A 13,437-nucleotide genomic window follows, 5' to 3' on the forward strand; every position below is an offset into this window, starting at 1 on the left:
CCCATATGTATACTCAGATATAGCCAAGTGGAATTACTGGCAGTTTCCTTAAACACACACTCTGGTTCCAGATCTCCACACATGTGGGCACAGACCCTCCTCAGGCTCTACTTGTCAGAATCCCACCCTTTTTTTTTTTTTTTTCAAATCCCACCCAAAGGTCTCTTTCTCTGTGTGGCCTGCTCTCATCATCTCAGTCAAAAATAATATTGATTCCTCTAACATTGCTCTTGTGTCTTTTTGAGGCCCCTTTCCTGTAAGCCTGTATTAGCACTTCTGCATAACTCCTCTATTGATCACAAGCAGCTTGGTGAGAGCAGCTTTGCATGAATCTGCATTTTTACAGTGATTCCTGGCAGTGTCTTAAATGAGACAGGTACTTTCAAAATATCAATATTTTGCCTCTGGGTGGTTAAAAAATTGGGGAAGTGGAAAATTTAAAGGGGTAGATATTCAACAAAGACGCTGACCTCTGCCAGTCTCCTCTGTAAGAGCTCTCAACCTCCCATGCCGAGGGTCAGGGGCCTGGAGTGTGTTTACTCAGGGCGTTAAAGCACCTCAAGTTTACTCTTCACTGGAAAAGCTTTATTTATTTCTTTGTAATGAAGGGTGGTCATTTATACTCAGAGCCTTATGCTTATGTGAAGCGGCTTTTCGCGTACGTCGTTTGTCACACCCATCTTCTACCCGGCTGGGCTGCAGCTGCCCGGGAGAAGGCGAGCGTGCTTTCCCTAACCTTCAACACCAGAAAGATTTTTCCTGTGCCCAGGCATTGTTTTCCTTCTGAGGCCGTTTTCTCCTCCCTCTCTCTTTTCCTTTGAACTCCCCGTGAGTGCCGCTTCTCCCGGCTTCGTCAACTCGAAGGCAGGCCAGGCCGGGCAGGGCAGGGCAGTGCTCGCGTGGGCCTCCCGCACTGCGCCGCGATCAGATCTGCGGGACCTGCCTCTCCCGGGGCTTGCGGCCGGGCGCGTCCCGTCCCGTCTCCTGCCTCCCTGCGATTGGGTCTGCGAGGTCACGTGAGAGCCGAGGGCTGGAATTCTGAGTTGTGGCTCCTGGCACTCCTTTTTTGTTTTTTTAAAAAAATCGCTGGGTCTGTTGCGCTCTGCCGGGCTGGGTGCCTCGCTCAGTGACTGAGGCTGGAGGCAGACGGAAACCGCCACAAGGGCAGACTGAGGGGGCAGAAGAAAGTCTGCCGGGATGTTGAGTCAGGGACCCCGGACCCCAGCTTCAGGTTGCTACTATCTAAATGCCATGACACCTGAGGGCCAGGAGATGTATTTGCGATTTGATCAGACTACGAGACGCTCTCCTTACAGGATGAGCCGGATTCTAGCACGCCATCAGCTAGTGACTAAAATTCAACAAGGTGAGTCGCTGGTAGCGGAAGGCTGTTGCTAATTCTGATTTCTATGGGCTCTCTTTCATGCTAACCCCATTTTTAAAAATGACTGTTTTCACTTTACAAGATATGGATTTCTATGCCACGGCGCGCATACCTTTCAGAAATAACTTCCAGGCTGCCGTTTTAAGCAAACAGTGACAGCACTTAGCTGCCACATAACTCAACGGTAAAGTCCACAGAAAACTTCAGGATGGGACAGTGAACCATCAGTTTCCAAAACTTAATGTGTGTCTACAGAATAAATGAGACAGGTTTCCTCAGTACGGATTTTAGGAGCTTTTCAGCAGGTTCCTCACACTCTGTCACACTTAAAACTTGGACACTTGTTTATTTAATTAGGAGAGGGGGAAGAAAGAACTAACTTCCACCCTGCCAAGATTCTTTAGAACACTGTTAGTGAAGGGAGAAGTTTAAAATTCTATTCTTAAGGCCCTTGGGCTGACAACCAAAATCACATTCTCTGCCTATTTGTACGTTTATGTCAGCAGTTACCACTGATTTGTTGATATTGTTCTTCTGGTAAAAGATAAAGGTGTCTGCTAACCTCAAAACAAATCTTGTGACAGAAGCACCAGCTTTGTAAGGCAGACAGGAGAGGATACTGATTACAAGCTGCTAGATGTCCCTTTTTATTCTCAAGGGGGGAAAAAAATCACAAAAACTCTTCATGCTCCAGAAATAGTTTAAAATGTGTTTATCTTAGGAGGTTTGTGTAGAGTAGAAAGATGAGCATTCCTAAGAAACTTCAGTTGCCCATTTAAAAGACATACACACATACCTACACATATACAATATATTTATGAAGTTTATAACCAGCCCCTTGCAGACTAACTAAATAGCTAAATTATTATATTGGTGATACATAAATTGACCAGGATTTTCTAGAGTTGTTATAAAAATACAACTTCCACTTAAATGAGTTTAAGATTATATTGAATTTTAGAGGGGAAGCTGGGGTTCGTAATCATGAAAATCTTATTGTAATGTTTCCAAAAGGAACAATATGTATTCTAGTGAGCAGCATTTGATGAGATTGTTTCCTTGGAAATTAGGATTTGTTTTTAAAGGTTCAGGAACTGGTTATGTGTGAAGGATACTGGTCCTACATACCGGTCTGATTTCAGGAAGGATATTATGTCATTCCATAAACTCTGTGTGCAGGTCTTGGTTGAATAGAAACAAAAGTAATCATTTCCCTGTGGCTTGATTTAAAAATACACTAGGCTTAGAATAAAAGCCAGCTCCATTTTAGTTTTAGAGATTTCTAACAATAGTGCTTTACCAGACATCATCATCATTATGGACATAGGGGCTCAATAAATGTTTGGTGACAGTTTGATGGCTTATATAGTCTGTGCTCTGTAAATGTTCTTCAGCATGCTCATAAAGTGTATTATGTTAGAAACATTGCATACAAATAATTTGAAATATCTCTGTAAATCTCCTTAAATTAAGTTATAGTGATTTATTTCATTAAAAATTATTGATGTTCTTTCTGGAATGAAGATTATTTTTCCAGTAAGGACTTGAGACGTTATGAACACATGTATGATTGTTGAAAGAGTATTCTGTGTCCGTGTTTCATTTTGTCTAATTAGAAAATTTGAGCATTCTTACTTTTTTTTTTTATACTGGGCAGTGGAATATTTGAAGCTAATGACTGCCTAAAAATTAAGTGACAGGATCATAGGTAAAGCATGAAAGAATTCCAACACTCCAATGATTAGGAGCTTGTTATTTGTTAATAATGAGTTGAGTGGTGAGTTACTAATACAATGTGCAATTTTATCATAAGACTTTGAGAAAGCAGAAGCAAAATGATTTTACTGGGTTTACTGTATGAATACATTGGTTTACTGTAATAGTAGAGAATATTGACTGAACATTTATAATGTATCATGTTCTGCTCTGAGGGTTTTATATTATGTATTTCAATTCATTTTATCCTCAAAAAGTAAATCCTTGTAGGTGAGTACTATTATTATACCCATTTTAAAGGTGAGAAAACAGAAGTACATAGAGTTTAGTTAATTTCTCCAATGTTACATAGTAAGAACTGGTATTTGAATGTATCTATAGAGACCATGCTCAATCATACTCTAAACCATTTTTTAGTTTTTATAGTGAGGGTTAAACTACCGAACCTGTGGTTGATTTCTGAACTGTATATTTCAATCTTTTCTACTCAGGATATAGCACTGAACCATATTATAGAATCACCATGAGACTTCCAGTCAGGTCCTATTTCTCTGGTGGAACAAAGCGCTATGTGTTTTACCTTCCTTGAGCAGTTAGTACCCAACAGTACATGATGTCTGGTTATTTTACTAATGGCCTACAGTCATTCAGTTAAAGCTTATCAAGTGCATATTAAATTAATAGCATTATTAGTTTTTGTAGCTCACTTATTGGTATCTTGAAATGACAGCCACTTCACTAAAATGGTTTTCATTACTCTGCTATGGATATTTCAAGAAAGATTGGGCATTGTATTAATACAGTTTGGGGGCATGAAGACATAGTCTTTCATGGCTGTTGGGAACAGTGCAAACAGGAGTAAGTTGCTCCTCTCTGACCTCATTACAATGAGATAAATCATTGAATGGCATGGACATGATTCAGCAGTAGATCCACTCATGGGAGGGAAAAACAAAGGGAAATAAAGGAATCTTTGATGATGCATAGGATCAGAATGAGTTGCTAAAACCCAGGATGAATCTAAACTTGCTCATCTTAGGGTATGCTCCAAAATATACATGCACCATTTCTGTAGCTGTCTCTTTAGTTCTGGAGTCTTAAATCCAATTAAAAAGAGAAGCAATGTTTAAAATAGAATGTTGTTTTGCAGAGTAAAAACTTATCATGTAAGTCATATTGCTCATAGTCCTTACCCCATAATCTTGCTGAATCAATGGGGAAATTGTTACAGGGAGAGAGGATGGAAATAATAACGGTCCTTATTTCCCTCTCAGGCAGGCACTTGGAGTGGACAAGAGGGAGGATGCGAAGGAGGTGGAGGAAGAGCATGTTAGGCCATGGAAGGGGAGAGTGGGGATTTTATGTCATTAGATGGCTACAGTTTATTGGCTACATGTGCACCATGCTTAAGTCTGTACACATACACCTTACTAGGAAAATTCAAATTGAGGCAGATATATAAGTGTGATTACTTGCTTTGTGAAAGAATTCATCATGCTATTAAATGTAAAAAATATGTTAATGCCTTAAATAGCATGAAATGGACCTGATTGCAATAAAGTCCACTGAACTCTGGAAAAAAGAGGAGACAGGGATGCAGGCTCTGTCTAGACACTCTCTCATTCTTTTGCTGTGGCAAGTTTCAGACTTTCACTGGGCCTTCATTTCTTGACAAGGAAATGAGATGGTCAGACTGTGATTCTGGTTCTCAGGATCTTTCTGTGGTTGAGTCAATAACTCCTTGAACTAGAGTGCATAAAGCTGGGAAATTTAAATCCAGAGTGACAAAACCCAAAAGGGAAACAGAGCAGCAATCTAATGTGGAAGAAATCAATGACTTCTAATTTTTCTACATCTTGTCAAGGAAATAGTGAAATGGAAGTCAGATTTTAATTCTACTTCTGATGCTAATTAATTGTGTGATCTGGGGAAAGTAACAACTTTTCTGGGCCATTCTTTTCTTCTTCCATAAAATGAAAGAGTTTGAATTAAATAAACGTGAAGTTCCCATCATCTCTAAACTTCTAGGATTCTGTGATCACAGGTTATTCCTTAAGAGAAAGATGATGCTTATTTACATTTTCCTTATTGTGTCATTCAACATCTACCCAGGCATGCTTCTTTGTTACCTGTTTAACGCTTTCATTATCAATTTACTAGGAACATTAGGATGTCCTGTCTTGTGGACTATTTAAATGTCAGTATAAGCTGTAACTGTAAAGGTTAGTTATAATTATAAAGAAACTTGTAAAACCTTTCTTTCTCAGGAGTCCTGGACTGTACCATAGAGTTATTGTAATGCCTGGCCTCTTACAAGGATTGTAGAGATCACAGAGTTGTATACCCCCATGCTCACAAAAAAAAAAAAAAAAACCACCTCTTTTCTTGAAAGAAAATGTAGAATGTAGAAATTTCACTAATAGGAGAATTAGTGAAAATTGGACTTGCACTTTCATTGACTTTTTATCTGAGACTATTTTTAGAGATAGCCCCTGAACTCAACTAGAGTAGAATAAACTGCCATTTTTATGTTCACAGGGAATGAAACTGGGCATTAATGATGTATTCGCTCTCATGCCTCTATCAAGTCAAATGATATGCTGGGGATTTGCCCATCAAATGATATCTTGGGGATTTGCCCAACCTAAGTGGTGGCATTGCTCATCCCTGGTGTAAGAGACCTCCACCAACTGAGCACCGTCAGCCAAAATTAAATAATTATCTAGCTTTTCTTTTTTTTTTTTTTTTTGGAATTGCCCTTTCTCTGTGCTTAGCATTCTCTTAGTCAACTACTTTCAGAAATAGAGGATGAATACACCCACAGAAAGACAGATGGAAACTGAAAACAGGGTAAGAATGTGTCAGTCATGCTGGTCAAAAGTTCTTTAAAAAAAAATACTGTCAGAAATTCACATTTCATGAAATCAGAGCCTCTTTCTATTCTGTGCTGGTGGACTGAAGGGCCTGTTCAGAAAGGACACTATTCAACCAGAAGTTCAGGAAAATCTGTTAAGTGAATTAAGTCAATTAAGTTTGAATAACATTTTAAAAATCATCACATGGTAAAACTGTGAGCAGTCAAGAAATAAGAACTAGAAGGAAATTATCAAAGAACAATATGCTTGTACACATATAAAACTTGAGAGTTTAACTTTAACCAAATTGTGACTTTCATGGCTACACTCCACTGAGCTTATTAGTTCTGAACTTATAAACACTCTTCCCAGATGCAGATTTTGTGACATTAATTGAAGTGAACAGAAATTCACTGATTCATTTTTTCCTCATTTCTCCCCCTCCCCATCCCATAATCAGTGCTTTAATTCTTAGTAAATTTGGGGCACTGGTTAACTCTTATAAAACAAGGTTCCCCGTTTCCCCAGCAAGCTAACCATGGCCAATTGGAAGCACAAGTTGGGAGGGAAAAAGAAAGAAAATCACCAGTAGTGGTCTGAGCAATTGACAGACCAGACTTACTTAGATAGAAAACAAGTGGGTTTTAGTAAACTTCCTATATAAAGGAAAATGCATGCTTGCTCAGTTGTGCCTGACTCTTTGTGACCCCATGGACTGTAGCCAACCAGGCTTCTCAGTCCATTGGATTCTCCAGGCAAGAATACTGGAGTGGGTTGCCATTTCTTCCTCCAGGAAATCTTACCAGCTCAGGGACTGAACCATTGGCAGGCAGGATTCTTTACCACTGAGCCCATATAGAGGAAAATACATTGGTGGAAATCTAGTGGAACAGATGATCATGTGCTCTGTCCCTGCGTCTCATTAGCTGTGAGAATGAGGTGCTGAGACTAGGGAAGAAGACACAAGAAGAAAATCATGCATTGCTCACCAGATCTTTGAATGAAATGAGGATCATGTGAAAATCATCTTTTCTCTCCTCAGGGGCAATCTGAATATGATTTTGGTGTGGGTAAAGACATTGTATATTAATTTACATTCTACCTCATTTTCTTAAAGGATTTGAGGTAGTTCAGAGAAGATGCAACTCAGTTTTTAAAAAGATAAATCTGGTGAAAAGGAAACATGTAGGTTGATTCAGTTCAGTTCAGCCCAGTCGCTCAGTTGCATCCTATTCTTTGCAACTCCATGGACTGCAGCACTGTCCATCACCAACTCCAGGAGCTTGCTCAAGCTCATGTCCATCGATTCAGTGATGCCATCCAACCATCTCATCCTCTGTCATCCCCTTCTTCTGCCTTCAATCATTCCCAGCATCAGGATCTTTTCCAGTGAGTCAGTTCTTCACATCAGGTGGCCAGAATATTGCAGTTTCAGCTTCAGCATCACTCCTTCCAACGAATATTCAGGACTGATTTCTTTTTAGAATTGACTGGTTGGATCTCCTTGCTGTCCAAGGGACTCTTAAGAGTCTTCTCCAATACCACGGTTCAAAAGCACATCAGTTCCTCAGCACTCAGCTTTATGGTCCAGCTCTCACATCCATACATGGCTACTGGAAAAACCATAACTTTAACTAGGTGGACCTTTGTTGTCAAAATAATGTCTCTGCTTTTTAATATGCTATTTAGGTTGGTCATAGCTTTTCTTCCAAGGAGTAAGCTTCTATTAATTTCATGGCTTCAGTCACCATCTGCAGTGATTTTGGAGCCCAAGAAAATTAAGTTTGTCACTGTTTTCATTGTTTCCCCATCTATTTGCCATGAAGTGATGGGACTAGATGCCATGATTTTCATTTTTTGAATGTTGAGTTTTAAGTAGGTCAATTAATAAGATAAAAAGAGATAGATAGAGATATTATATAAAAATTTATAATGTAAGGTCCTGAATAATTATTAAAAGCATGCTGCAGGTTTAGCTTGAGGCTTCCTAATCTAAGGAAAGAGGAAAACATGATCAGGGAAGATTTTCAATGTCCGTAAGGTAAAAACATAGCAGCACAGCTTTCCCTGGGACTTGGTATACAGGAGCAGTTTCTCATAAAAAAATCCCATTGTGCTTTTTAACATTCTTACAATGGATTCAATAGCAAACCCCTTACAGCATCCTACAGTGAAAGTAGGGGCATAACAATAAATTTTAATTCAGTAAAACTATTTGAGGATGGAGTGGGCGGCTCACAACAGGGAGGTTCAGTATGTAATCCTCTGATTCCCTGACTTGACCTAGAAATAGCATGGAAACTGGAGACAATTTCGCTGTGTCTGAGAACTCTAGTAACATGGATGGATGGATGGATGGATGGATACTTAGATGGATAGTCAGGAGGAAGAAGTTTTTGCGGTTAAGTAATTTTGAGAAAAACTACATCCCCTTTCCTTTCTTGGAAATTCATATTTATGAAAGGCTCAGAGAAACCCTGCAGAAAGTAATTTAACCTTGTTTAAACTCACATATTTCATCATTAAACCATTTTTTACTGGATACCAGGAAGTGACACATGTGAAACCCACGTTCCCCAAGGAACACATTTTGGAAAGTCTGGTTTAGGAAAGTGCAGGGCCAGGTGGTTCATTCAGATCATTTTGTTTGAACATATTTCTTGCATGAATTAATACTTTGAGATTATATCTTACAGAGTAACATTGCAAGTATTCTGTTTTCAAATAAGGCCAACTCCATATACTTTAAAAATCAGCTGGGTAAATGCAGGATATCTTTCATGAAAATAAAAAGGAAGATCCTAACCTGATTAGGTGGCCTCTGCACATTTGCCCAGCAGAAAACTGAAGGGATAGGTATATGGGCAGAGTTAATCATTATAATAATAGTACAAATAATCTTCAAGTAACCCTACAAAATACATTCTACTGGGCCAGAAGAAAAAAATGATTGCTTTTTAGCTCTGGATCTGTCTAACCTACAATAAAGCCAAAGTTCTAGTTGAGTTCCAAAAGGGTCCGGCATTATAGCAGCTGATTCAGAATATTCCTTTACTGCTGGGAAGTAGAGTCACTGCCCCACAGGAAAGAAACAGGAAAGTCTTTAGGGGTCACAAATTCTCCCTGGTGGCTCAGAGTCAATTTCTAACTCAGGGTCCAGTTGTATCCTTGGTTACATACTGTCCCTCTCAGAACGACAGAATAAAGTGACCTGATAGATAATAGGTCATTTTTAATAGTAAAATCTGTTTGGTCCAGTTGTATAAGCAACTTACCAAGTTTTCCGTGAAGACTACAGATATTCTTAAGGTTGTTTTTTTTTTTTTCCTCCTGCTGGCGAGAGATAACGAATTAACATCTGCATTATGACTGATGCTTTTTGAGAGAAATCCACAGAATATCAAGAGGCTGCAACAGAAGGCATGAAGAATTAGTCCATATCGTGTCACCCAAGTCCCTATGCCATAAAGTCATACAGGGTCATGGCAATCACTGTAGAATGGTGCAGTATAGGGCAGGGTAGACACAGATTACTATGAAAATGGATACACTATTATTTGAAAAGACATGAATTCTCTTTTTTTGGAGAAGCTTAGGGTCAAAAGGAATTTAAATGGAATGGTTAGAAAATGACTTAAAAATAGAGAACATGCTGATGCTGTTAGAAAAAAGAAATCAATAGAAATACATCTGAAATGTCTTGCTAGGCTCTCAAGTGACTTCCCTCACAAACCATAGGAATCCTAACAATTGTAGAGGTCTGACAGGCGGAGCTGACTAAAATACCAGTGTTTTGCATTGCCACATCTCTAACATTCTGATAAAACACGTAGAGGAGAGAGTGGAGATTGTAAAGGAACTGGCAGTCACCAAATAACTAATCTACATGTCAGTATCTTGAGCTGAAGAAGGCATTCTCTCCCTGCATTCCTACTCTCCTCTTCCTGGTAATTTCAAAAATCATGCATATGGATGCCAAGAACCTTTGATTAGTATTCCATCTCTATAAGTGAACAGTGGCATTTCATACACATTTGTATTCACCAGAGGGCACACTGGAAAGAAAAATACAGTAGTCATAAAATCATTTTCCTCTGAAAGTTTTACTATCCCCAAATTATCTATAATATTTAAAATCACTATAAGAAATAAGAAAGACTCACAATTCCAATGACAATCGCATTCCAACCATTCTTATCTAAAGACTAGGGCTCAATATAAGAAAATATAGTAAGCAAACATCCATGTACATTTGGCCCTTCAAGGTACTGTACGAGCAAATGAATAAATTATGTCCTGTATACCAAGTTTGCTAAGGCAGGCATATCTATCTACTGCCCCATTTTTTGTGTCCTCAGAAAGTGTCCCCTACAAAATCTGAAACAAAAGGTGTATGTGTTGAGGGGGGCAGAGGGGTTGTTGTTATTATTTTGTTTTTTATCTTAAGCCATAATGAAAATCATTGTCATTCCCAGTTGTGGTTTCCTGGGCACAGCAGTTACTCTCTCAGTTGCCCTGAACTGACCTGAAGTGGTGGGTTTAGGCTGAGTTTCAACTCATAAAGATAAATAGCAAAGTCTGTTGATCCCCACCTTCCGCCAATAAAAGAGGCAGGAAATGTTCCTGGCTCTGGAAACGACTTGGTGGTAAACTGTGAAGAGGAGAGAGAGCAGCAGTGCTGGGGGAAAGGGGGCTGTGCTTTTGCTAGACTGGAGTGAAGGCCAGGGAGGTCATCAGGGTGGGAGTGGGGAGGGGTGGGAGCAAGGTTCTAGACAAGCCTCACTGGCCAGTCTGTAGATGGTTATATCTACAGAGCTGATGGCTTTATCTGTAATATATGAGTTCCCCTGTCATCATGTGATTTTTTTAAACTATTAACTCTGTGCTTGCTAAGTTGCTTCAGTCATGTCTGACTCTTTGTGACCCTATGGACTATAGCCTGCCAGGCTCCTCTGTCCATGGGATTCTCCAGGCAAGAATACTGGAGTGGATTGCCATGCCCTTCTGCCAGGGGATCTTCCTGACTCAAGGACTGAACCTGAGTCTCTTATGTCTCCTGCATTGGCAAGTGGGTTCTTTACTACTTGCAAGTTAACTGAGATTTTTCTTAATTTTGTAGAAACTTCAGTATTACAGTGGTCTCTGCACAGAGGAATTCATAGAAAAGAAATGCCGTAAAATGTAAATAAACTTTCTAATGACCAGTTGGCAATTTGAAAATTAAGCACTCTGTTTCTCAAACTAATTCAAACAAGTTATTTAAGAGGCCTTCATTGCCCATTTCATCTAAGACTTTCATTCCTTTTCATTGAGGGCTGTTCTTCATAATTGTTGAATTCCTCCATGATGAAAGACTGCATATGAATGTGATCATTAACATTTGTGGAAATTTGTCCTTAAGAGTTGAATGGACTAAGTCAACATAGATTCTTTTGCTTCATTTGTTTATGGATTATATGTAGTCTTAGGTCCTCCTCCATTTTGGTAAACTAAAATGTTGATAACTAAACAAGATTAGTTATTAATAATAGTTATTAATAGTAACTAAACAACATTAACTAAAATGTTAATCTTGAACTTTGTAGAAGCCTTGTTTTGTAAGATTAAATATTTGATGTCTACATATGGCATCCTGGAAACCCTGCAGAGCTATTATCATTGTAATGTGTTCACTGGTAGAATGCATGAGTTTGTGGAGCAGGCCCATGTGCACTGTCTTTTTGAATAAGTGTGTAAGATAGTCCTAATCATCTCAAATTAGGAAGCCGTGTTCCCTGGAATCTTTCAGAGACCTGACAGATGCACATGCAACTTTCCTACTTTGAAATGTTTCCAGTCTCCTTTTCCCAAGTTGTTCCTTTGGAAGCAGATTAATTTTCACTTGGTGTTGCTGAACGGCAAAGCACATTTCCTTGAGTGGACTCTATCGATAAATATAGACTCACTTGATCTAATGAGGAAACTTGGCAGTGAGCAATATGGTTGTAAAACATTAACTAACTGGTAGGGTAGAGATGGTTTCAGAGTCCAACTTTTTCCTTTCCCCCTTCCACGTAGAGTAAAATTACTTCCTCACCTCCAGCTCTACAATTAACACTGTTTTGTGGAGCCATTCTATTTCTGTTTCACATGAGGTTTCTCCTCTCTCTCTTGTCTCTGTGTCCCATCGTTGGTTACTTGAGTGGAACTGGCTGTGGACACTGCAGCTTCTATTCTGTTTTGTTCCACAAGGCAGGAATGACATGGAATGGAGACAGGTTCTTTTCAGCTCATTAACTGTCAATGACGCTGCCTTCTGACTGTTGGAGTCTACGCAGCTGTGTCCCGAGGTACGGGCGAGCCATGCCTTCTGGGCTGAGCAGAACTTTTCCACTGGGTCACCCAAGTGAAAAGAAAAGTGTAAGTTGGGGTTTGTCATGGAGAGGCAACATAGTTTACTAATGTTTCTATGCATTTAGATCAAATATTCGGGTCTGGGATTGATGGCTTGACTTTTTATAAATTTTATGGCTCAAATTTTAGCTCTTAAAATGTTTACAAAAATTTTAAAACACTAACAGTATACTTATACCCACATTTATTGAGGGTTCCCTATTAGGTACCCAGGACTGTTTTCAGCACATATATTACTATTTCATTTAATTTTCATGAAGACACGAGAGTTAAATTTACTAGGAAGGCCTAACAGTCAAGGCCTTACACTTACAGGCCTTCATTTTTCAGATGAGTAAGCAAAGACTCAGAGAGTTAGGTAACTTTCCCAGAGTTTCCCAGCAAGTAGGTGGCAGAGCTGGGGTTTTAACTCAAGTCTGTGTGATTCTGAAGCCCACGTCATTCACTACGGAAAACTCCAGCAGCCTTACAATTATGTAAACGAGTCTGCCTGGATCCAAGCAGTGTGTTGTTTTTATCATCACTTTGGGCCTTGTCTGTTCCTTGCACCCCCACCCCCACCCCCAGCCTTGGGCTCAACCAGCCCCTCAAGTTGTTGGAGGACTTTACCTCCAAAACCAGCAGCAGTTTCTCGTGATCATCCTGCACACTAACTGCCCTCCCACCACCCTGTTGAGGGCTGGCTGCTCTTCATCATGGACGCTTTGTCCAAAGTAAACGTTGGGGCAGCAGCATTTGGCCTTTGGCAAGGAATCTAACAAGATTAGGTAGGAGCAAGCATAACAGAGGGAAAGAACAGATTCCTCAACCCCCAACCTCCTTTCCCTACTTCTGATCCTGCAAAATGCCATGCTTCTTCCTAGAAAGTGCTGAGGGTAGATGTTGTAGGCCCGCAGGTTTCCCCAGGGTTCTTAGGGCCCCGGAGCTCAGTGGCTCATGTGATCTTCACCGTGGGCCTTTGCAGGTGGGAATCCAGGTGGGAAATAGATCAGACCTGTGGTATTCTCCGGACTCTAGACCTCTAACTCACCAGTTCTATACTGGAAGGAAAGCCTATGTTAAACCAGGGTTTCCATTTCCAAACAGAAG

The 13,437-nt window shown here is 39.8% G+C and overlaps 1 protein-coding gene across 9 annotated transcripts in view; it reads left to right on the forward strand.

Moving 5' to 3' along the window:
- STARD13 (StAR related lipid transfer domain containing 13) overlaps window positions 1–13,437 on the forward strand; it is a 505,433-nt gene that overhangs the window by 336,235 nt on the left and 155,761 nt on the right. For 2 of the 9 annotated variants that reach the window (XM_069601571.1, XM_069601573.1), the window contains exon 1: window positions 927–1,366. The exons of 6 other annotated variants lie outside the window; for them this stretch is intronic. In XM_069601571.1, coding sequence (XP_069457672.1) covers window positions 1,198–1,366 — 169 coding nt within the window. In that variant the 5' untranslated portion in view covers window positions 927–1,197. Of the gene's footprint in view, window positions 1–926; window positions 1,367–12,001; window positions 12,355–13,437 lie in introns of those variants that run through there. One more of the 9 variants, XM_069601582.1, reaches the window with a different exon arrangement.

Source organism: Ovis canadensis, chromosome 10 (assembly GCF_042477335.2).
Source record: "Ovis canadensis isolate MfBH-ARS-UI-01 breed Bighorn chromosome 10, ARS-UI_OviCan_v2, whole genome shotgun sequence".
NCBI classification, from domain to species: domain Eukaryota; kingdom Metazoa; phylum Chordata; class Mammalia; order Artiodactyla; family Bovidae; genus Ovis; species Ovis canadensis.